The sequence below is a fragment of the Pteropus alecto genome, unplaced genomic scaffold, assembly GCF_000325575.1.
Source record: "Pteropus alecto unplaced genomic scaffold, ASM32557v1 scaffold114, whole genome shotgun sequence".
Classification (NCBI taxonomy): Eukaryota; Metazoa; Chordata; class Mammalia; order Chiroptera; family Pteropodidae; genus Pteropus; species Pteropus alecto.
Genome location: NW_006435793.1, coordinates 3,216,727 through 3,241,436, shown reverse-complemented (window position 1 = coordinate 3,241,436; position 24,710 = coordinate 3,216,727). Strand labels below are relative to the sequence as shown.

Genomic DNA, 24,710 nt, shown 5'->3' with positions numbered 1-24,710 from the left:
GTTCGTGGGCGACTCACCTGGTCCCACAGGGCCATCTGCCGGTTGTTCCATCGGGATGTGCCTGTGGACAGCAGCTTCTTCAGGTTCCCCAGAAACAGCACTTTGCTGGCCCGGTGCCCCTTGTAGCTGGCTTCCTGGAGGAACATGTGCAGTCAGGGACTCCCCTGCCTTTGCTTATGCTGGTGCTTCACCTGGAGTGCCTTCCTGGTTCACCCCAGCTCTTCCTGGAAAATCCTTCCAGAGTTATACTTCTGCCCAGCTCCATGCTCTTGTTGAAAGATTATTGAACACCCACTATATGCAAGGCATGGGGCTGGGTAGGATGACTGTCATCTGGGTTATCTTATTTAATCTTACGAGAGGAAGGACTAACTGTTGCCCATTGTTGCAGATGAGGAAACAGAGGCTTAGACACCTAAAAGTGCTTGATTAAGGTCACACATCATGGATCAATAGTATCCTGAGGTCTCCAACCCCATGTCTTGCCTCCTGACAGATCTGAGGCACACCGACAAGTTTTGGCGTTAGACCAGGTTCAAATCCCAGCTTTCTGTGTGGGCAAGTTGCTTACCCTCTCTTCCCTCAGTTTTTTCTCATCTGGAAAATGGGGGTGACTCATCCTACCTGTGAAGCCTTGGCCAGAACACTGCCATCATTCCTGCCCTGTTCTCAGAAGCCTCTGCCATCTCCACTGCACTCCTTGCTCTTCTGACCACAAGCCAGACCCCAGCCTAGCACTGACCTGAAGGACGGACCCTGCTCGGGGGTCGAGAACCCGAATCTTGCGGTCTTTACAGGTGGTGGCCAGCAGGCTGCCATTGGTGTTGAAGGACATGGAGAGGATCACATCTTGGTGACAGTCAATTGTCTTCACGGGGCTCTTGATTACAGACTCCTTTGTGTCTAGGTTCCAGACCATCACCTGCATGGCAGAGAGCCAGCTCTCAGCACAGTGGCTACCCCCACTCCTGGCCCCCACAGTCACACGCTGGCCAGGCTATAGTGAAACATAGTATCCCCAGGAGGGAAGCCGCAGATGGCACTCTGGCCAGGAGGCCTCAGGTGGGAGGATGGATCTGCTGGCTGAAGCTGCCATGTGTCAGGAGGGGGATGCCGGGAGTCAGGCTGTCTGGCAGTGAAAGGAAAACACCATCTGCTTTGTAGCAACAAAACATCCATACTGTGAGGACTCCAGGGAACCAGCTAGTCCAAGGGGTTTTGGACAGTTATTAGCAGCAGTTTCCACCTCATATAGATCGACAGGGCTGTCATGTTTAGTTGCACAGGCTGTGCACTGCACAGTTCCAGGGCAGTCCATTCCCATAATCCATGATATGAATGGTGCCCCCTAGAGTTGTGTACAGAATAATCTGCACGACCTCATGCAGTAGCCTTGCAGACACACCTGCAGACATAGACAGATAGAGGAGAGGACATATGGACACTCAAAGAAGGCCATGGAGTTGTGTACAGAATAATCTGCACGACCTCATGCCTTGCAGACACACCTGCAGACATAGACAGATAAAAGAGCACTTCTAATCAGAAGGGGAAAAAGGCCCTCCCAATCACTCCCATTTTGTCCATCACAGAGGCCCTTGAGGTGCCTCAGTAAAGCCCTATAGAGTTGTGAAAGGAAGAGTTTAAAAGCCACAGCTATAGTCGCACCAACCCCGTATGTGTACAGATTGCGAATCTGAGGCCCAGAGAAGACATGGGATGTTCCTGGGTCACACTGCACATCAGAGATGAGTTGGAATAGAATCTAAGTCTCCTATACTGTAGATTTCCCCAGTCCACACGGCCCACAGCCTACTAGCTTAGCAGTCACCTGAGCAGGGGGAAGCTTCTCATTGCAAGGCCCAGCCCATATCCTCCAGGCAGACTAAAGGGTTGACTAGCGTCCCGCCTCCCACCCCAACTCATGTCCACCTGAAACCTCAGAATGTGACCTTTTATGGACAGAGTCTTTGCTAATGTAATTAGTTACAATGAGGTGATATTGGATTTGGGTGGACCCTAAATCCAATGACTGGTGTCCTTATAAGAAGAGGAGAGGACATATGGACACTCAAAGAAAGCCACGTGATGATGAAGGCAGATTAGAGTGATGCAACCACAAGTCAAGGAATTCCTGGAGCCACTAGAAGCTGGAGGAGGCACAGAAGAATTCTTCCCTCGAGCCTTTGGAGGAAGTATGGCCCTACTAACATATCGATTTGGGATTTCTGGTCTCCAGAACTGTGTGAATAAATTTCTGTTGCCTTAAGCCACTAGTTTGGTCATTTATTAGGGCAGCCCCAGGAAGCTAATACACAGACCTACCTTGTAGTCGTAGCCAGCGCTGAAGAGGATGTTGGCAGCCGTGGGGTGCCACTCCACCAGGCCCACTCTGCGGGAGTGGCCCACCAACTCCTTCCTGCAGGCTGTGAGGTTCCTTGACAGCAGCTGCTTGGGGATGTCCCAGATCTTAATCTGTCAGGGATACAGGGCCCGGGGGTAGTGTTAGCCAGGGGCACCTTGGCATTCCTCAGCAGAAGGGCTGGGGAGTGCTCTCTGTATTCAACTCTCACTCAGTGGAGGGGAAGCTGGGGCCCCACAGAGGGACCAGGGCTTTGCCAACATCCTCCAAGCCCAAGGAGGGGCAAGCACTGACCAGGGATGAATCCAGGCCTCCCCATTTGCCCCCTGGTAATCTCTGCCATCCTAAGACCAGTGAGCGGGGTGGTGGGCCACAGGCCTGACTTCCAGGCTGGATGTCAGAGCAAATCTGCCTCCCACCATAGAATACTCCCAAAGTACAGTGGTCTACCTCCCCCCACCTTGTCTCGAAGGCCCAGGGTAGAGCCTCAAATGCTAGGAAGAAGAATTTGTGCTGCATCCTTAGGGAACCAGGGAGCCAGCACAGTCTCTGGAGCAGAACAGAGCAGGGACAAGCACTTTCTTTTGGAGGGGCCCCCTTTATGTTCCTCAGTATCTCCTCTATGGAAAATGACACGAAGACTCTTAGAATTTTCTACCTGCTTCTCCTGATGAACTAGTCCGTTTTCTTTGATCAGAAGTGAGGATTCTGCAATACATTCTATTTCCCTTTTCACCTTGGCTGCCAGGCAGCTCTGAGCTAAACCTGGAGCTCAGCAGCTGTAACCCTCTATTGCTAATGCTTCTAGTGGTATTTCCTCACTTCCTCCATCTGTGGCTGCTGCACTTTAGGTAACAGGCATAGCTCAGTGGAAAGAGACCGGGCTCTGAAATAAGACATCGGTTTGAAACCTGGCTCTGCCTCCACAAACTCTGTGACCTTGGGCAGATAGCTTCACCTCTCGGATCCTCGGCTTCTTCAGAAATATATTGTACCTTATGAGGTTGCTGGGAAGGAAGACTGAGTGAAATGATACATGTAGAGTCAGGAACACGGTGGGCTCATAACAAATGGTAACTATGACTTTTATCCTTATTTGAATCATGTGATCTTATCTGTGTCTGTTTTAAGCCATATCCACCACATTCTAGAATTATAAAAAAATAACACTCGACATTATGGGAGCAGGGACTATGTCCCTGGTACAGAACAGGAGCTCAAAAAAGTTGGTGAGGCTGAAGCTTTTGTGATGGTTTTAGTGTCCATATTCATATTGGCTCCTACTCCCCTCCTTTTAAAATTTGCTTCCCAATTGTCTGTGAGATTAAGTGGCATAATATTTTCTGGCCACAATAAAAATGCACCTCATAGCATTTTATAGTTCCCCAGAAAGAGTGCCTTTCCTACTGGAATATGAATTCATTCGATCTTCACTAGACAGTTGAGAGCCATTACGTGCATTTTATAGATGGGAGAACTGAAGCCCAGAGAAGGGAGGGGTGGTCCCCAAGTCCCATAGAGCCTAGAACCTCTCAATCTAACTTACTCCCTTCCCACAGAGTAACCTCACCTCAAAAGTTGGAAGCATCAGAGCTGAGTTCAGACACCATTCCATCTCCCTCTGCCCTAATCCCTCTCCTCTTGGTCAAGGGAATGACCTCATGCACTGACACTCACCATGGTATCTTCAGAACAGGAGGCAATCTCAAAATCATCAAAAGGGTTCCATTTGATGTCTAAGACGTTCCCTCTGTGCCCGCAGACCTTCGGGTAGTGGGGGTCCAACTTTCCCGTCTGCAAAACAGTGCCCAGGAGGGTTGGAGCGGGAGGGGATTAATTCCACTTACCATCTAGATGGTCACTCAGTCAGTCAGGAATCACCAAATAGACAGGAAAATGTAAGGGTGTGAATCTAGGACTTACCACTGTTCCCTGTGGTAAGTGATGTGATGTGATCTAGGGGAGTCGCATTACTTCTCTGAGCCTCAATGTTTTGCTCGATAAATTGGAGACCATGATAAGTATTTCACAGGTTTGGTGCGAAGCTCATAGGAGATGAGGTGTGGCAAGGGTCTAGCACAGTGTCTAGCACATAGTAGGTATTCAATAAAAGGACACTTCCCTTCATGCACTGCTGGTGGGAATGCAAAAATAGTGTAGCTACTTCGGAAAACAGTGAGGCAGATCATCAAAAGGTTAGAGTTACCAAATGACCCAGAAATTCCACTTCCAAGTATATCCCCAAGAGAAATGAAAACATAGGTCTACAAAAACTTGTACATCAAAAACTTGTTCATAGCTGCATTATTCATAGTTGCCAAAAGGTGGAAACAATCCAAATGTCCATCAGCAGATGAATAGATATACAAAATGTAGTATATTCATACAATGGAATATTATTCAGCCAAAAACATAATGAAGTACCGATGTATGCTACAATATAGATGAACCTTGAAAACATTATGCTAATTAGTCGGATATGAAAAGTAAAATTAGTCAGATGTAAAAAGTCACAAAATATTGCATGATTCTGCTTAGATGATGTACCAGATGTGATTTCATTGCTTGAGCAAATTAATACATCCTTTGGTTCCTGGTATTCAAAACTCTGACTAATGCATATGAAAAATTCAGAATAGGTAAAGCCATAGAGACTAAAAGCAGATTAGCGGTTTGGGGAAAGGGGTATGGGGAGTGACTGCTTAATGGGTATGGAGTTTCTTTATGGGGTGAGGAAATTATTTTAAAATGAGATAGTGGTGATGGTTGCACAACCGTGGAATACACTAAAACCCACTAAATTGTACACTTTAAAATGGTGAATTTTATGGTATATGACTTATATTTCAATTAAAAAGAAAGGCCATTTACTTCCCTTCCCCTCTCTCCTGCTGAGAATTCCTGTATAGGCACTGAGAGGATACACAGGTCCCACAGCCCATTCCTCATAGCTCTGAAGCTGAGATTTCCAACTGCACTGACAGACCTGGATTTCCTGGATCATGGGGCAGCCACACCAGTTCGGTCACAGAAACTTGAAGCTGGCAAGGAGGAACCAACACACTCATTTTGCACATCACACTGCATGGTTCAAGCAGAAGAGGAAGCAGGACCCAGGCCCTCTGCCTGCCTATGCAGGCATGGCTCATATCATTTGGCCTCAGGTTCTGGAGCCCACCCACCAGAATGCTTCCCTGACCACTTTGACATCTAAATGAAAGAGACAGCTGAGAAGAAAACTGGCCAACATCCCTTCATTCAGCAAATCTTTATGAGGAACCTAGGGAACAGGCACCAATCAAGGTACCTGGTGGGCACAAGATACAGTACTTGACCTCGAAGAATCAACAGTCTCAGGATTTTTAAGGAGGAACTTTCAAGAACATAATGAACTCAGAGAACACCCACTGCCTCCTTCCCTCACCTCCCCAACTCTGCAGAGACCACTGCACTTTTACGGGATGACTCAAGACAGAGCAAAGATGCAAGGGTGATCTCTGACCTTGTTTAATAAGGCTGTAAAGCAGGCAGCTGCTACGAGAATACACACATGGCTTCCCCGTCACCTCAGGCAAACTAGGAGACAGACAACTGAACTCCTGGTTTGTAGAAGCTTTACGCATGCTATTTAGTAGCTCTGCAAACAAAGACGGTGGTCCTGGGCTCTCCTTCAGAAATACTCTGCCCTACCCAGTTCTTGCCCCTCAAGAAGGGGTTAGACACCTCACCCTAGACTGGATCCCTTACTGGAGGAGGAACCCTATAAAGAACATTATTTGACAAATTAAAAAGTGAACGGTAGATTAAAGTATTGTTGCAATGTTAAACTTACTACTGATAACATACTGTGGTTATGTAAGAGAGTATCATACTTTTAGGAAACATTCAAGTATTTAGGGGTAAGGAGCAAAGGTATATAAACCCTGCCTTCAAAGAGTTAAAAAAAAAAAATTATACCCTCACATACACATTCACAGAGAGAGAAAAGAAGGTATCTGGCCTGGTGTCGTTCGATAGTAATGTATGAGGAAGTGGGCAAAAGTTCCATCTCTTTCAGGTGGTTCTGCCTTCTCCGTGGCTGAAAAAAGTGGGTCCCTGGACAGAGAAGAGAGGTGCATGCTCTTTGCTCCCTGCAGTAGGAGCAGCATCAAGATCCAGGACCTTGGAAAGATAACATTGCGCCCATAGGCCCTGACTCTGGTCTGCACGGGACTGCTGTCCAGCTGCGGACCCCTTGCTTAAGCCGCCGGGCCTTCTGCATGCTGTCATCAGGTGAGCTTTCAAGAACTAAAATCTGATCGTGTCTGCTTAAATTCTGCAAGCCTCTTTTTCCTCATCTATAAAATGAATGATCATCTCTTCCTTACAGGATTGTCATGGGGGTAAAATGAGATATTGTGCATGAAAAGCCGAACAGTGATGTCCTCTAATAGTGCTCATGTAAGAGTAGTTATTTTATATGTGTGTGTGTGGGGGGGTACATGCACACGCACATACATGTGCATGTTGGAACTGAGAAAGACTGAAAGGAAATGCATCCAAATGTTATTCACGATGACCTCTAGATGGTGGGATAATTGGGTGGTTTTATTATCTTCTGTGTTTTTAAAAAATTTCCCAAACTTTCTAGAAAAATGGTGTAAATTTTGCAATAAAAAAAGGTATTTAGGACAAAATTCCAGATTTTGAAAAGATGGGTCTTTCCAGGATTAGCCAAGAATTTGTTATAAAACTGCAGAACCTGAAGGGCTGTTCAAGAGACCAATAATGGTAAAAACACAGCAAAACTCTTATCTTGCACTGGTGGCAAGCATCACTAGTGGGTCACAGCCCTTTCTCACTGGTCCCAGACTGGAGGAGGGACTTGCCCAGGGTCACGGGGAATGTGAGGGGCAGAGCTGGGCTGGAGCCCAGGGCTCTGGCTGCCAAGTATGAGTCTGTGGTGTCCTTATTGTGCTCTAAGGGAGCACCAGCCCTCTCTGAGTCAGCATCCTGCCCCCCTTCCTGCAGACAGCCTTTCACTTCTCTTGGATCATTTCCTGGGTCGAAGGGCATGAGCGGTACTGGGTCTCTTGCTATGGCACACCCACATTGCTCTCAGGGCCTTTATCTCTACACCCTGGCCCAGGGCCATGACCCAATTTCTGCCCTGAGGGCTCTTCAGAAGAGCTGATTGTTAGGCTGGCCTTGGCCAACAGGAAACAAACTGCCCAGGAGCCCCACTCAGACCCATACCTCCCAGGTTGGCCCAGCCATAAACTCAGGAGGTGCTTCAGGCTCAGAGGGGCAGCTCCTCACAGGTCTGAGCTTGGGCCAGCATTCTTCCCAGGCCTCTAAGAGCAGAGGCCCCAGCCCCAGACAGCTTCTCCTCCTCCCCAGAGAACAAAGGATGGCTGGTCCTCCCCTCGAGTGCTCTGTGTTTAAATGGGTTTCATGCTAAGGACCCACATTAACAGACATTAAGCCAGTCTGATGGGCTATTGATTGAGCTGCTAAAAGCCCGGTCAAGGAAGGGACATTTATAATCAGGAGGCCACTTCCGCCCTTCTGTCCATTAGGTCAGCAGTCAGCCAGGAACAAGCTTCTGATTTATGGGAGACATAAGCTCTAAATCAGGGGAGATACATCTGCTCTCCTCGCAGACCACAGAGAACCTTGGCTTTGGTGCAGGAGCTGGCTACTCAGCTTGGAGAGACGCCACCTCTAAATCCCTGCCAGGCTGCCCTGGACAGATGAGGTACACAGGACTGCAGGACCCTGGAGGGGAGAGCTAGGTGGGTTGGGGATGCTCAGGGGCCAGACCTTAATTGCCTGGACAGTAGAGCTGTGAGGTCATTGTCATGACCCTCAGGGCTCACAGGGGAAGCCATTTCCACAAATGTCATAGTCATGGCCTCAAGTGACCCTCCCAACTGCCCAGAGCAAACATGGGAGGCAGGGGTGGTGGGGCAGGCGGAGGTAGTATGCACAGTGTGAGAAGATGTTAGGCGGGCAGGCCGACTCTGGCTTCCTGAGTTTAAATTCCTGCTATAGCACTTACTGCAATGACTTTGGGCAAGTGATTTCATTTCTCTATGCCTCAGTTTCCTCATCTACAAAATGGTAACAGTACTAGGACCTTACAGGGTGAGTATGAGGATTAAATGAGTCCATACTCATAAAGTGCTTAAGACTGTGCCTGGGACATGGTAAGCCTGCAGTAAACTCACCAGTCTAAGTGCATCAGAGCTAATCACAAGTATTGTTGCTCAGGATGTTTCGGGGGCCCAGGGATGTACTCAGTGCGAAGCCAGACTGTTCGGCAGGGGGACTCCCATCACTTTCCACCCAACTGATAGGCAGTCGCTCCAGGGCTGCCCTCACTGAAGAAATCGATGCCTTGATCATATTCCAACTGATGAACTCAAGCACATTCTCACTCTACAAGGAACAGGTTTGTAAATGTTAGGAACCATAACTTATGTGTCATTTATGTGCCAGGTCCCGTGCTGGGTGCTGTGTTCACATTATTGGATCAATCTCTCAACCACCCCAAGAAGTAGTATAAGAATTCCTATGTATAATGCAGAAACTGGGGATCAGTGGGGTTGATAATCATGTGCTAAGGGCCACAGAACCAGTCCACGGCTGAGCCACGAGAACCGGGAATGTTTCCTCTCACTGCCTGGTTTGCCTCTTGCTATCCTCACGCTGTAGGTATCATCAGCATCACGCAGGCCTTTCACTAAAGACCCACTGCATGCCGGGTCCCACGCTGCCTGAATGTGATGGCAGAAGATGAGTTACTCACGGGCCCTGCCCTCCAGGAGCTGCCAGTCTGTAGAGGAGGCAGGATGTAGTGTACTTAGGGCTTGGAGAGAGAGCAGAGGAAAGGCCCAGGGCATCAATTGGAAAAGGCTTCCTAGAGGAGGAGGAGACCTTCGAATTGGGCCTTAAAGAGAGGGAGACTTTGACCAGGCTAGGGTGGAGGACAGGCATTTCAAATCAGAAAGGCAGAGCCGTAGGTTAAGTTTTAAGCGGGAAGGATCCTGAAGCAGATGGCAGGGATGGCAGACCAAACAATGGGACAGAAGAAGCCAGACAGAAGGGTCGAGGCTGTGGGCATGGAGACAGTCACCCTGCACAGGGCTCCTGGCTGAGCCCTGTGGAGAGATGTACACGTGGACAGATGAGCCGTGTCCTGATGAGAGGGGGTGAGACTTGGGGCCAAAGGGCTTCCCAAAGGAGTTGAGCAGAAGGAAAGATGAAAAGAGTGTTCTGTAATCCTGGGAACACGTTGCTAAAATGCAAATCACGTTCCCATAAGGATTTAGGGCAGAGGGTCATTCATCAGCCCTACCCAGACGAATCACAGGTGAACATGAAGATGGTTTATGGTAGAATCCTATACCCAGGGCTGGCAGCAGTAAACCGCAGATTATCTGGTAACTAACTCCCTTGGTCACCTCCTGAGATGGGAAGCTTACCTCCCCGCTAGAGGTTTATTCCACTTTCGGACTGTATTTACTGTGAGAAAATGCTTCTTACTTTGAGCCCAGTGTGGCCTCCCTATGGCCCTTCCTGCTCCCCTCACTTTCTAATTCTGGTCCTAGCTCTGCTCTTTGGGACTCCATAAACACCTTCTCCACCCTGAATCTCAGCCCAACTCCTGGGAAATTTGAAGGCAGAGGACGTATTCCTTGAATAAGTTCTCTTCCAGGCTGAACAGACCCCTAGAACTGAAAGAGACTTAAAAACAAACAAAACCAGACTAGCCTATACTGTACATTTCTAGAAGGAGAATCTGAGTGTGGAGGGGACAGGTATGTGCTTGGAAGGTTCTGAGATTCAAAATGTCAGCTGGGACAGGTGACAAAAGGCTTTGAGGAGGAAGGCAAGACTTTATCTGCAGGCAATGGGGAGTCCTGGGAAGCATTTGAGCAGGGGAGTGACATGGTCAGACACAGGCCTGAGAAGGATCCGTCTGGCCTCTAGGAGTTCAGCAGCGAAGTGTCCCCCTCCCCCTCCTTCCAGACACCTGAAGGCCATGGTGTCCATCCACTCCCTCAGACCCATGGCCCCCTCTGGCTTGGCCCACTCCCAGCAATGTTATAGGGCCCAGCCCTGGACTCCGCCTACTCTTGCCTTCCTTCATTCCTCCTCACCTGCCACACCTCACAGCAAAGTTCTCCCTTCAACTTTTCAAGGGGCCGATCTGCTGCGGGCCAGGCCCCAGGGTCAGGCTCCTATCCTGCCATGTCCCCGGGCTCAGGGCTAGCCTGTCCCCAGACCATCCCGCTGTGCCTTATTCTCTGAGCACGGCCCTCTGTTGTCAAGGCTGCAGGCACCTCCCTCCAACAGACTCACCTGGTCACAGCACGCTAATGGAAGAGCCCTCCCTGACTGTGTCACTCCCTCAGGATACCTGACACCACCTGTGGAATTGTGGTGAGGCGAGGCACCCTCCAACCCAACAGTCCTGTACACACTTCCATTAAATAATTAGCTAGCTTGTCCCTTCCTTTCCCTTGCATGGAACTCTTTACTGACACTTCTCTGTGCCTGGATGGGACATAATCCATGGTAACTGACAAGGAGCCAGTGTATACCAGAGCCAGGAGCTGTAGCTGGTTAAATGATAGCAAGGCTCCAAGGTCACACCCTGGACTGGGCCATATTCAGGTCCTTACTCTTACTGCTCAGGGTCCTTCTGGAAGTCATTTCCCTGAGCCTCGGCATCCTTTTCTGCACATTGGGGCAATAATCCTTCCAAATGGGCTCATGAAGTCACAGCATAAGCACTGTGCCTGGTAATACACCAAAGGGCCCCACAGGCCTATCTGCCCAGGGTTAAGTGCTACGCGATGGGACCAGCACGTGTGTCCTTTCTCTCAGCCTCTTGTTCCTGCTCCATTGCACTGGGTGTGGTTACTTAAGAAAATATCAACCAAATGCAATGGGTGGGCCTGTCTGGATTCAAATGAACCAAACACAGTGAGGCATTTATGAGGCAATGAGGGAAGTTTTCACACGAAGTGGGAATCAGATGACACAGGAGTTATTATCGATGCTGTGATTCTGGCGTTGTGACTATATCAGAAAATGTTACTCTTTTTTAGAATTGTATAATTAGAATGAAGTTGGTGTGGTAAAATGACCAAATGTCCATGATTTGCTTTAAAACAGTTCAGGGGGTGAAAAGGGATAGATGAAAACGAGAGTGGCAAAGTCTTGAAAATTCTAGAATCTAGGTATGGAAGAGTTCATTATATTGTTTTTAATCTACATAAAAAAGAACGAGATGAGAGTCTAGTTACTGAAATGTAGTTTGCAAACCAGCAGATCAGCAGCACCACAGAGTAGGGATGCCAGGACCAGCAAATAAAGATACAGAATGCCCAGTGATATTTGAAGTTCAGATAAACAACAAATATTATTTTTAGCGTAAGTATGTCTCATGCAACATTTTACTTATACTAAGAAATTCTTTGTGAAAACATGTTGGCAGTTTCTTATAAAATTAAACATCTTTTTTACAACCCAGTGATTGCATGCCTGGGCATTTATCCCACAGAAATGGAGACTTACTTATGTTCACACAGAAACACATATACAAAAGTTTACAGCAGCTTTATTCCTAACAGTCCCAAACTGGAAACAAGCCAGACGGCCTTCAACGGGCGAATGGTTAAACAAACTGTGGTACATTCAGACCATGGACTATGACTTAGCGATAAAGAAGAATGAGCTACTGATACCTGCAGCAACTTGGATGGATCTTTCATGCTGAGTGAAAAGAGTCAAGCCCAAAAGGTAACATACATACTTTATGTTTCCATTCATATGACATTCTGACAATGGCAAAAGTACAGAAATGGAGGACAGATTAGTGGTTGTCAAAGGTTAAGATGACAATGGGCGTAAGGGAAGTGGCCGTGGCTATAAAAGGAGCCATGGCGGATCTTTGGGACGCTGGCAATTGTTCTGTGTCTTGATGGTACCAATGTCAATATCCCGGATTTGATATTTTACTCTGGTTTCACAAGATGTTATTATTGGGGGCAACCGGGTGAAGGGTACACGGAATTTCTCTGTATTATTCCTTACAACTGCATGTGAATCTATAATGATCTCAAAACGAAAAAAGTTTAATTAAAAAATAAGCAAAAAAAGTTATTTGGTGTTTATCTGAGATTCACATTTAACTGGGCATCCTGTATTTTATCTGCCAACTCTGGAGCTTGTTGGAATGCAGGTTCTCCGGCTTCACCTCAGACCCACTGAATCAGAATCTGTGTTGTGACCCTCAGGTATGAGGTCTGACTAGTGGCTTCCAGCTCCTGCTGTGCCCGGACTCCTAGGAGTCTGTAACCATAGCAATTAACATATGTCCTCAAGCTACTTATGATGCTATTTCAAAAAAGCCCAAAGAGAATTGCACATTTTACCTAAGGTTAGGTTGCACGGGACAACTGAGTTACAACCCTCCAGCGGCTTTCCCACTGGACTCAGAATAGAACCAGATTCCTGCCCTGGCCTAAGGGCCTGCACAGTCCTCACCCTGCTCTTCTCCCTGACCACCTCCCACTACTCTTGCCCGTGCGACATCGGAAGCAGTTCTTCAAGCACACCAATCCCCTTCCCACTTCAGGATCTTTGTACTTGCTGTTCATTCTGCCTGACCACTCTGCCTCTAGAGCTTCAGGTGGCTCTCGACCCAAATGTCACCTCCCCAGAAAAGCTTTCTCCGATCCTATCTAAACTAGGTCCCCTCTCCCCACCCAGGTCACACTCCATCACATCGAACATATTTATTCTCTTTATATCAGTTGTTAGTACCTATGTGTACTAAGTATTTCATGCTTAGAAACCGTGACAGTTCTGAAAAAGTCTGATTAATAAAAATCAGGAAATCACATTAATTACGTAATTAATTAAGAACACAGTTTGTCTGGTGGACAGAATCTTTTAAAAGCACCCAAGAGCTTCGGAGAAATAAGTAGACAAATGGGCCATCTCTAGGGGTCCTTCCAGCTCTGACCTTCAAGTCTTTCCATACATCCCACTGTATACTTGTCCCTCCTCAGCTTAAAAAATTTCATCTCTCTGGAGTACAGTTCACACTTCTCATCCCTGCGTTCAAGGTCCTTCCCATCTGGCCCCAATCCACTTCCCCAGGGTATTTCCCTTCCTCCCCTAAATAGACTGTTCATTTCTTCTGGCCAGACTGCTCTCAGCATTGTTCCCTGAACAGTCCTTGAATAGTCCTACCTCCTCCATGTCTTTCTTTGCTCAATTCCCTTTGCCAATTACGCCCTTCCTATTTATTTGGATGAACAAAAGTAATTTGTTCATTAGTAGAAAATTTGTTCAATCGATGGAAATTTATGAACATCAACTTTATGTGTCCACAATGTGATACATATGTAAGCAAAGTACTGGTTCTTTTTCCCCCCATTCCAAGTGCATTAGGAGGTGCCTGCAGAAGAATACAAATGACTAATTCAAAGTACTTGGGGCATAGTGCCTAAGAAAAAAATTAGGCTGCGGAATATGTCCTAAAAAGGAGAATGCTATGGAAATTGGGGAAGGGAGAAAAGTGGCTATTCATGAACATAGTACATATTTCTATTTGCTTGGGTCATTTTTAATATTAGTCTCTCAATAATGCTCTCTGAACTCCTTTTAAGTCTTGCTTGTTTATTCCTAGGCATTCGCTCTCTTATTCTACTGCAAATGCTTATATTTTCTAAACATTCTTGGTTTGTAAAAATGCAATTCATTTTTGTATTCTAATCTTTTTATCCGGCTACATTCCAAACACCTTTATTATTTTTCTAAAAATTTGACTATATGTTCTTTTGGGTTTCTGTATAGTCAATCGTATCTGTAAATAATAGAAGTTTTACTTTTTTTTTCAATTCTTATAACTTATTTTTCCGGTCTTACTGTGCAGGCCAGGACCTAATACCTTATTGCTAATTTTAAAGGGATGTTTCTAACATTTTTTCTTTATGAATGATGTTTGCACCATACTAACAAAGAGATCAAATATCACCAATGAGACAAATTGACAACATATGTCACATGATGTAATGAACTGAGGATACATAACTTGTTTAATATTCTTGCCAAAAATGTATAACATGAACATAGTCATGAGGAGCCAGTTTGACAAATTCAAATTTAGGAACATTCTACAAAACAGTTGGCCTTTACTGCTTAGTAGACTAAGAGATATGACAACTAAATACAATGCATGATCATGGGTTGGATTCTGGACCAGAAACAAAATTTGTAAATACCCATAAATGGAGAAAAAGATATAAAAGAGATAAAAAGTAAATTTGGAAGTATGTTAACACTGGTGAATCTAGGCGAAGGATAATCAGTTTATTCAACTATTTTTGCAACTTTTTTGTAGCGTTGAAATTCTTTCAAAATAAAAGGTTTTTAAAGTTCTGTTTCCTATATATTAGTGAAATTCCCTTTGCTTAGTTTGCAAAAGATGTTTATCGTAAGTGGGTATCGTACTTTATCAAATGCTTTTTCTGCTTTTATGGAGATGACCATATGGTTTTTCTCTTTTTATTTGTTAATGTAATGATCTGTGTTTATAGATTTATTAATATTAGACAGTCCTTAGTTTCTGGAATAAATCCACCTTGGTCAGGATGTATCTTTTACTCACTGCTGGATTTGGTTTGCTGGTAATTTTGCATTCACCTTCTTGAGTGAGATTGGTCTGTAATCTTTTTCTTATTCTGCCCTTGTCTGGTTTTGGAATCAAGGTTATCCTGGCCTCACAGAACGAGGAAGGGAGCAATTCCTTTTCTCTTTTTCTCTGGAAGTGTTTATAAAAGATTAATCAGTTTTTTTGATAGTTACATGGAAAAAAACCACATGAATCTAGCGTCATCCTTATATATGTTTGTCTGAACTACATTACATTAAAAAAGTGCCTGAAATGTAAATGTCCAGCTTAATGAATTGTTGGAAAATAGATTAACCATACAACTGCCATCCTCCCAGGTCAAGGCATGAACTAGAACCAAGGAGACCACCACGGGACACTATCCAGTTGCTACTTCCTCCCTAGCCCAGTGGGTAATTACTATACCGGTTTTCTTAAGAGTCCCTTGCTTGCTTTTCTTTAAGGTTTTTCTACTTCCTTATGCATCTCCTTAACCTACAGTTTAATTTAGTCCGTTTTTAACCTTAGGTTAGCAGAACGAAACAGTATGTAATTTATTTGGTTTCTTTCCCTCATCCTTGTATTTGAGATCCATCCTTTCGTGGTATATTTGTCTACGCTTTGTTCTTTTTCATGATTCTGTATATTCTACACTATGGATATACCACAATTTATTTATTCAATTCTTGGACCTTTGGGTTTCTGCAGTTTTGTGCTAATAGGAACAACGCTCCTCTGAGCTTTCTTGTGTTGGGTTTGGTGCCAAGAAGCACACATTTCTGCCTGGTATGTACCTAGCAGTGGAATCTCTGGGTCACAGGATATGTGGATTTTCCTCTTTAATAGAAACTGTCACATTTTGTTCCAAAATACATGTGCCAGTCTACCCTGTCACCAGAGGGTCTGAGCGTTTACATAGTCCCACATCCTCGACATCACTTACTATCGTTAGATTTTTACGTTTTTGCCATTTCTGGTCTTTTTAGTGGTATCTCATTGTGGTTTACTAATGAGGTTGAGAACTTTTTTTAAATGTTCAGTAACCATTTGGATTTTCTCTGCTATAAGATACCTGTTTGGGTTTTTTTAAAATTTGTTTTGTTTTGTTTTGTCTTAGTCCATTTTATCCATTCAGGAAATGAGCTCTTTGTCATGCTAATTGTGCAAATATCCTTCCCTACTCTATGGCCTGCCTCTTCCTTCTGTTTTCTTTAAGAGAGATTTTTATTACACAATCTAAAAACATAGTTACAGGACTATTCAGGCTTTCTGTTGCTACCTGAATCAGTAATGACAAGTTATCTATTTTTTATAAGAATGTGACCATATCGTTAACGTTTTCAAATATATTATCAAAAAATTGTTCCTCTTCGGGTTTTATGTTTTGAACCTCTGCTGTGACATTGCTTTTTTGTTCCTAATGTTATTTGCACCTTCTGTCTTTTATTTTTGGCCATCTGTCCAGAGGTTTGTCTATCAGTCTTTTCTAGGAATCAACTTTTGGGTCCTTGGGCCTTCTCTCTAATGTATGTTTGCATTCTCTTCCACTGATTTCTGCTCTTTATTATTTCTTTTCTCACTTTCTTTAGGTTTACCCTGTTGTTCTTTTTCTAACTTCTCAGGTTGAACATTTAGCCATTATTTTCAGACTTTCTTCCTTTCTAACATAGGCATGGGTGCTACACATTTCCCTTGAAACACCACTTTCCTTGTATCCCATAAGTTCTGTGATGTTTTTCATTATCACTCAGTTTTAAGTAGTTTTAAATTTCCATTTTGATCTCTTCTCTGTCCTGGAAATTATTTAGAAATGTGTCTTTAAATTTCCAAATAAGTGAGAACTTAAAATGCATATTCTGTTATTGATTTCGAAGTCAATTGTATTGGGATCAGAAATCTGGTCTATCATATTTCAATCTGTAGTTATTTTCACTTTCGAAGTTCTTTAGGGGTCTAAATCTATTGTTTCTTACTCATGGCAGCTTACACGTTGAGTGATTTCAGATTACGAATTTCCCTGATCTTAATCTGTGGCACTCCTGTCCACACTGTGAATACTTTCCTCTAGACAAACTCTGTCTGTGCTTCTGCTGTGAACCAGAGACACTACCAACTCAAGATCCCTCTAGACCTTTCGGAGGGTCTGCCCTGAGGCTGAGACTCAGGCTACTGCAAAGATCTGCTATTAGGTTAATCTATATGAAACTGCTATTCTGGGGGTCAAAAACTATTAAACATCAGCAAATGCATATGGTCCAACCTATACTGTTAACATCTGCCCGCAGGACAAGCCTGTTCTTCCTGTTCACTTTCTACTTTTCTCTCCTACTTAGATTTTGGCTTAAGGTTTGTTTCTTTTTGGGGGAGGGGAAGTGACTTTGGAGATTTCCCAATGTCTTATGAGCTCGGAAATGCATCAAAAATTATATTTTATTCAGGAGTGAATTATTTTGCAGTGGGGTGGAGGGAGGTCCCAGGAATAGCTGGGCAATTGCTGAAATCCAAGGAGAGGTATATTTTTCCCAATGAAGAAATTAAGGCTCACAAAGGTGAAATTACTTACTTAAGGTCACACAGCTGGTAATTGGCAGGTCTAGGACTTTAACCCGTGTATGGTACCAGATACCCAGGCTCTTTCTACTTTCCCTTTGTCCTGCTTTGCCTCCAGGGAGCTGCTTGGGCCCGGGGCTCACCATGCATCCTTACCTGGTGCAGGGGGATGACGAGGAAGGCCCCCCCACCAGCACACTCAGTCACCACTGCAATGAAGTGGGGGTTCACGGCACAGAAGTGATTGTCGTGGACGCTGTGGGTGATGGGCACTGAGTCGTAGCAGTTCTCCTTGCTGGCTGGTTTGCCAAAGACGTGGCGGAACTTGGAGCTCCGGTACTGGGGGTGCCATGACATCTGCAGGACACAAATGAGACAAAAAGAGTGTGAGACTCGCTACCCTGATAACGGGACACATGGGGATCTAATATATAAGAGGGCATGACAGCGATGCACTGTGAAGGGCAATCGAGTGAACAGGCTGTACTTGTGGCTACTTCTATGGACCTGGTGAGATGCGGTGAGATGGTGTATAATTTTTGCTCACCTGTTTGCTTTTCATCCCTTCAAGTATGAACACAAAAAACCATAGAGACTTCACCACATTCCCAATCCACCATCTCACCCACAGCCCAGGCACCCCTCCCCGTCCCAGCCCAGCCCAGTGGGTAACGCTGTGTCCTCTGGTGCCAGTCTGCCTGCTTCCAATTCCAGCTCTGCCTCTTGTCAGCTGGGCAGGCAAGTGACTTAACTTCTGAAGCCACCGTTTTCTCATCTGTAAAATGGGGACAATGCAAGTATCCTTCTCATAGACTTGTCATGAGGGTAAAATTAAATGATACATTTAGATCCCTTGATCAACAGTAATAATTACGACCACTATTATCATCCAGGCATCCTGAGCTGCCCTCACTCCTCGCCCAGCCTTATATTTGTTCACTCAATATTTACTGAGCACCACTGTGTGACTAGGCCCTGTGCCAGGTACAGAGGTTTTGGAGAGAGTAAGCCTGAGCCCAGCCTTACAGGAGCTAGGGGTCCTGTGAGTGAGACCCCTAGGGGAGCCTGGGCCAGTGAGACTCAGGGTACTATACCTAATAATGGAGATTTGTACATGGCAGTCAGGGAGGGCTTACCAGAGGAAGTGACATGTCAGCTGTCATTTGAAGGATGAGTAGGATTTGTATGTTGGCAGGACAAGGGAGCGCTGGAGTAGGAGAAGGGGTTGGGGAAGGAGGCCCAGGCAGGTAGAAGACCCTGACTAAAGTCCTGGAGATAGGAGAAAACATGGAATGTTTGGGCAACTACATGTAATTTTGTAAGATTAGCAAGGAGATGTTAAGAAGAAAATGTATACATTATACACACATATAAACATAAATTGGGCAATGTAAGTGAGGAGAATACAAGCGGAGAAGAGGTAAGTAGGACTGGGTTATAAATGACATGTAAGAGGATGTAGGCCCCATCAGTGGCCAAATGCATGATACCATGTAGCCATCTCTCCACCTCACTGCCACTCAGGTCAAACTCCCTGCCCCCAATCTCGCTGACCCCACTGGGCCCTCCCCTCCATGCTCCCCATGTAGGCTAGAGGGATCCTCTGGACACCAAGGCTGGCTATACTCCTCACCACCTCGGCCCCCACCTTAGATTATCCTTTGTTGCTCCCCATTCACTGCTGCCCTACAAGTTCAAGGGCAAACTCAGCCTAGAATTCAAGGCCTTCTGGTTGGGTCCCATTCCATATTCCATGATTCACTTTTTGTTGCTCATCTTCTAAAGGGTACCTTCTAGATAAAGAATACCACCAGCCTCCCTTGGGTCTGCTCTTCCCTTTCCAGTCCTCTGGGGCCTTCGCCCTTGCCTTGACCACTTCCTTGGCTTGCCCTTCCCAGCTACTTATCGCCTGTACCCATCTCCAGAAGTCCAAATCCCTTCTTTCCCCAGCCTCCAAGCCCCCAGAGTCTTCCTTGGTGCACCGAGTAGCAGAGATCTTGGTCTCCTCTGCTCCTCACAGCTGTCTCTCTTCCCTGCCCTTAGGTCCCCGTTTTGAAGTTTGGTGTCAGGTCTCATCTTCTCTACCATAGCTTGCAGGTTCCTCAAAAAACAAAAAACAAACAAACAAAAAGCCTGGGGCTGTGCTCCAGGAGTGCTCAGCACAGTGTATTGCCTAGCCCAGGCCCTAGGAACTTCCCAGGGGAGGCATGTTTGACTGGATACCCACATGGTCAGGACAAAGAAGGTGTCTTGCCCAGCCTGGGCAGCTGGCCCAAGGCTCTTCTCTGTACTCAGTTCAAAGGCACAAGATTAGACTGTTGACCTCAGGAAGCCATGGTGACCAAAGGCCGGACCCACAAGCGAAGCCCTTACAGGTGGCACATCGGCCTCACGGGGACAGGTCTGTCCTGTGAAGCTCAGACATTTCCACCCTCCAAAACCCCGGCTGCATTTGCCAGAGTTACAGCAAGCAGCACAGAATGCAGGCACTGACTGACTATTTATCACCCATCTGATTCCAGAAAGGTTGTAAGAAGACTTACAGAAATAGGACGCAAGGTAGAAGGAAATGGAAAAGCCATGGTGAGGAAATGGGGAGAGAGGGAAAATACAAGAACAAAAAGAGATCACTCGAAATGTGGTGGTGGGGGGGAAGTTAAGCTATGAATGTGTGCTGCCAGGTTCTCCACACACAGGATGTGGCCCTCAGAGTTGGGCCTGAGCTTCCTAGTCGATTCAATAAGGGAAACAGAATCAGAAAGCGATTTAGTGAGTGTGTAAGATAAAAGCCACCACCTGCTAAGGAACACAGCTTTTTTCTGCACTGGGTCCTGAGAGAAATGGGTCCTGGGAGTCCTCTTAGAAAGGAACAGCAAAGACAAAGACTTCCCTAGGGCCTTGGCAATTAGGTGGCAGCTGAGGACCTGCCTTGGGCCTAGGCTGGAAAAGTAGGGGGGAGTCAGCAGGCTCAGTTCCACGTCTCCTACCCCTGCCTCACCTTTAGCAGCAGCGGAGGAGGGTTGAGGGGTGCACTTGTCTGTGGCAGATGGCAATGCTCACCAGACATTTCACCGCTCCCCTTGCATCCCAGCCTCCTTGCAGTCAGGCAGCCCTGGTTTCAGTTCTTAGCCAATGATCATGGGCAGAAGTGACATGCGCCACTTCCAGGCTGAAGTAGGTAAGACCTGCCTGTGACCCTCCAAAACTCTCATCCTTGGTGAAGAGATGAGAAGGCCATACTTTCTAGATGGTGCAGATTCCATCATCCTGGGTCCCCAAGGGACTGTATGGAACAGAACATCTCTCCCCAAGTGACTCATGTTGGACATATAGCTTAACGGAGAAATAAACTTGCAGAGTGAGCACTGAGGTAGTGGGGTTATCTGTCACAGAGCATAGCCTACCCGTCCTAACACACTGCCACTTGCAGGCCCAACCTATGGTACTTGGCAAACAGCTACCTATGCTTGGTGTGGCCAGAGCACAGGAAGCCTGCAGGGAAGAGGTAGGCCAAGGGCAGGACCCAGACCTCCTCAGGAGCCATATTAAAGAACCTGGACTCTTGAGGGCCATGGGGAGCTGCCTCAGGGATTAAAGCAAGGGAGCGAGGAGACCAGATTTCTCTTTTAGGTAGATCCCTCTGACTACTGAGGGGAAGAAAAGGTGGAACAGGGGAGAGGTGATGGTCGCCTGGGCCAAAGGAGGGCAGAGGGGATGGAGAGGAGGGGACATGTTAGTGAAACACCAAGAGAGGGTCAACCGGCCTTGGTGCTTGAGTGCCCGTGGTAGGCTGTGGGTCAAGGGGGCAGGTCATGGCTGCTGAAATCAACATGACCTGACCACTGTCAACAGTCATAGCCTCTCCAGCCATGCTCCACGCTCTCCCCTCACAGCCTGGGGCTTGGCTCCACGCCTGAGGGACAGCTCTCTGCCCAGGGTCAGGGGGCCACAAGAGGCCTGTGTAACGACTCTCCCTGAGCTCACAGTCACCTCCATGGCAATAACTCACAGTCTCTGGATGGTTGCTACATGCCAGGTGCCATCTCAAGTGCTTCCCCTGCATGAACTGAACAAGTAGGTATTGTCTTGCTCCCCATTACAGACGTGACGCAGGGCTGAGGCAGAGAAGTGAAGTAACGCACCCGAAGTCACACAGCTGGAAGTGGTGGAGTTGGAAGCTGAACTCAGTTGTTCCCGGAGCCTCCAGCTCCAGGTTCCTGCAAATCTGCCACTCTGGCCCAGCCCATGGCCAAGGCCACCACACCTCGGATCCCATCTCAGCCCATGACCATATCACTTCCACTTTACAGAAAAGGAAAATGAGGCTCGGGAAGCCAAGTGGCCGCCCTCCAGAAAGGGGGCTGTCGGCCTCCACCAATGAAGCCAATTGACCTTGGAGCAGTGTGAACATCAGTGAGCTCCTTTCCCCACCCCACCCAGCACCTTATCTTCACTGCCAAGGTTCTTCTAGACCTGTTATCATGGAAGGAAACTTACAGAAGTGGGGGATGGGGCAGCACCAATCCAGGCCAGCCGCCTCGTCCTTTGCTCATGGTATTGGAGTGTGCACATATATATGTGGGTGAAGTTTATGCAACTGTATGTGCAATTGTGTGTTCACTGTGTGTGCAAGTCTGTGCATGAGCACTGCATTCACCAGGGTGTCCATACAAACTCATTTACTCACTCCCGTGGTGTGCACACGTATGTGCATCTGTTCAGGTGTTTAATTGCATCTGTGCATGTACGTGCACATGCGTGCATGTATCAGCACGTGCAAGAGTTTAAGGACTCAGCAATTCACAGAACAGGAGTTTTATTTTCCCCACAAGCAGGCACTTGCCGGGAAATGCAGACTGTAGCGAGCCCTCAGCACTGCGAGGCCTCACCCAGGGGCTGGGCCAGAGTGGCTGATCTAGGCCACCCGTTCTATCCTGCCCAGTCCCATCCAGCTGGGCCCACATCAAAGCCACAGTAGGCCTTCTCAGGTGTGGCACAAAGCAGGGGTGGCATCGATTCTGCTGCCCCTGTCCCATGCTTGCTTAGAACCCTGACGCCAAGGGATTAGGCTCTGTGGGCTGTGAATTCCCCACCCCCCCAAAAGGATTTAGTCATTTCTGGGCTTAACATGCCATCGAGTTGCTTTCTTCCCTGCCTGTTCCACCCCTTACAACTCTTCTGGGGATTGTTGTCCCTATTTGGTGCAGGGGAAGCAAATTGACCAAAATCAAATGAGTAGGATCAATGCAGATAGGAAGCAGAAGCCAAGTCCTGTCCAGAAGCCTTTCCCCCTGCCACATGCTCCTCTCCGACAGGTGAGACAGACAGACAGACAGACTCAGAGACTTCTCAGCCTGCCCTAAAGGCCTGTCTTCCCAGCCCAGCCCTCAATCATTGCAGGACAAGGGTTAGCTGCAGGGTTGCTCAAACAGAACACAAACTGGGTGTGGTACAAACCAGCATAATAGATTATTCATTAATTGCACTGTTCCTGGCCTTGGGGAAAGAATGAAGTTACCTGATTTAGTGTTGGAACATCCGGGTTGGGTAGGAGTCTGGCGCTGCTGGTTACCATTGTCCCTTTGTAAGTTTGTGAGTCCACATCTAATATTCGGAGTTTTATTTTTTTTTTCTCTTAAAACCTGACCTTGTGGTCAGTGAACTAGCCCCATACCTGCCTCATGAGAGGGTCTGAATCACACTTACGTCAGCCGCAGTTAACAGAGGGAGATTAGAATCACAAGTTTCCTAGCTTTAAAAAAATATATATGTGTATGTGTGTGTGTGTGTATCTATTACTCTAAGAGTAAAGAACACTCTATTTGAAGGTAATCTACAAAAACCAATAATTAAAACGATAAACACCTAATTATGGGCAAGTCCTCACCATGACTCCAATCTTTGACCAACTGTCATCCATCATGGAGTTTATCCTGATCCTGACCTCGGCCCCAAACTTGACTGGGAAAGCTCCTTCCTAATGTGTCCTGAGTCCTTATTAGGGCCTCTGATCAACCCAGTAGGGGGTGGGATATCTGACTCAGGAAGCCAAGGCCCACTTAAGGTCAAGGCCCACCTGCTGTCATCAATTCAGGTCTCTGTTAAACCAGCTATTTCTCACGGAGCCTTCCTTCCTCACCAGGTCTTAGCTGATTCTTCCTAATGAGACTTTTATCCACAGTCGTTTCTGTTCATCTGAGGCCAGGCCCTGGGTTAGCTGTCACTTCTTGGCACAAAGTGTCTTTATTTTTGCCTTCCACAGGCCAGCGACAGGATCTGAAGTGACATGGTGGGACTGAGGGAACTGGGACCCCAGGGTCTCACCGTACAGGCTTCGTTTTCTTTCCTCCTTCGGAGTAAGTATAGGAGCCTTATCGTTATCCATGGAAGTCGGGTGACCCACTTTCTTGGTTGGCCTGGGGTCGGGGGAGGGGTGCATTCCGGGATGCAGGACTTTCAGAGCTAAAATCTGGAAAGTCCCAGGCAAACAGGGACAAGTTGCACACCCTACCACCTACCACAGGTCTCCAGAAAACTTTTATGTGATTTACATGCAATGATTCTATTTTAAGTCACTGGTATCCCTGACTCTGACAACTTGCCTGTGAAAGAGAAGGTCCTGGAATTGACTTCTTAAAGAACCCAATATTCTGAACCAGAGAACAGAACATTTCGAAGCAGAAAAATCCAAGAAAGTTTGTAAAGAGAGGTGAATATCATTGAACTCAATCACCAACCTTCATCATTGTTGACTTAGTACTTATTCTGCGTCAGGCCCTGTGGTAGGGGCAGGGGTAGGGAAGCCAAAGATGAACATCAGTTGAGCTACTGCTCTCCACGTTTATATTTCTCAGGAAAATGGCCAAGAGCAGAACAAGATAAGATGCCACGATCTTGACATAGGACAGTGGTTTGCAACTTTGAATGCATATTAGAATAATTTAAATCAAATCACTGAGTGTGGGACCCACGCAGCAGCTCTGTCCACCATGGGAGCCTCTAGTCACGCACGGTTTCTAAGTTAAAGATAAAATGAAATAAATTATAAAATTCAGCTCCTCAGTTACACTGGTAATATTTCAGGTGCTCAATAGCCACATGTGGCTACTGGGTATCCACTTAAAC

At 46.5% G+C, this 24,710-nt stretch overlaps 1 protein-coding gene across 1 annotated transcript in view; it reads right to left on the bottom strand.

Annotated features, from left to right (window-relative positions):
* The window catches only part of CORO2A (coronin 2A), a 35,076-nt gene extending 10,638 nt beyond the window's left edge, over nt 1-24,438 (bottom strand). Inside the window, exons 1-6 of the mRNA XM_015589066.2 lie at nt 24,323-24,438; nt 17,742-17,942; nt 4,040-4,156; nt 2,326-2,475; nt 743-922; nt 18-134 (exon numbers count right to left, since the gene is read on the bottom strand). Coding sequence (XP_015444552.1) covers nt 18-134; nt 743-922; nt 2,326-2,475; nt 4,040-4,156; nt 17,742-17,942; nt 24,323-24,331 — 774 coding nt within the window. The 5' untranslated portion in view covers nt 24,332-24,438. The remainder of the gene's footprint in view (nt 1-17; nt 135-742; nt 923-2,325; nt 2,476-4,039; nt 4,157-17,741; nt 17,943-24,322) is intronic.
* Between the last annotated feature and the right edge of the window lie 272 nt (nt 24,439-24,710).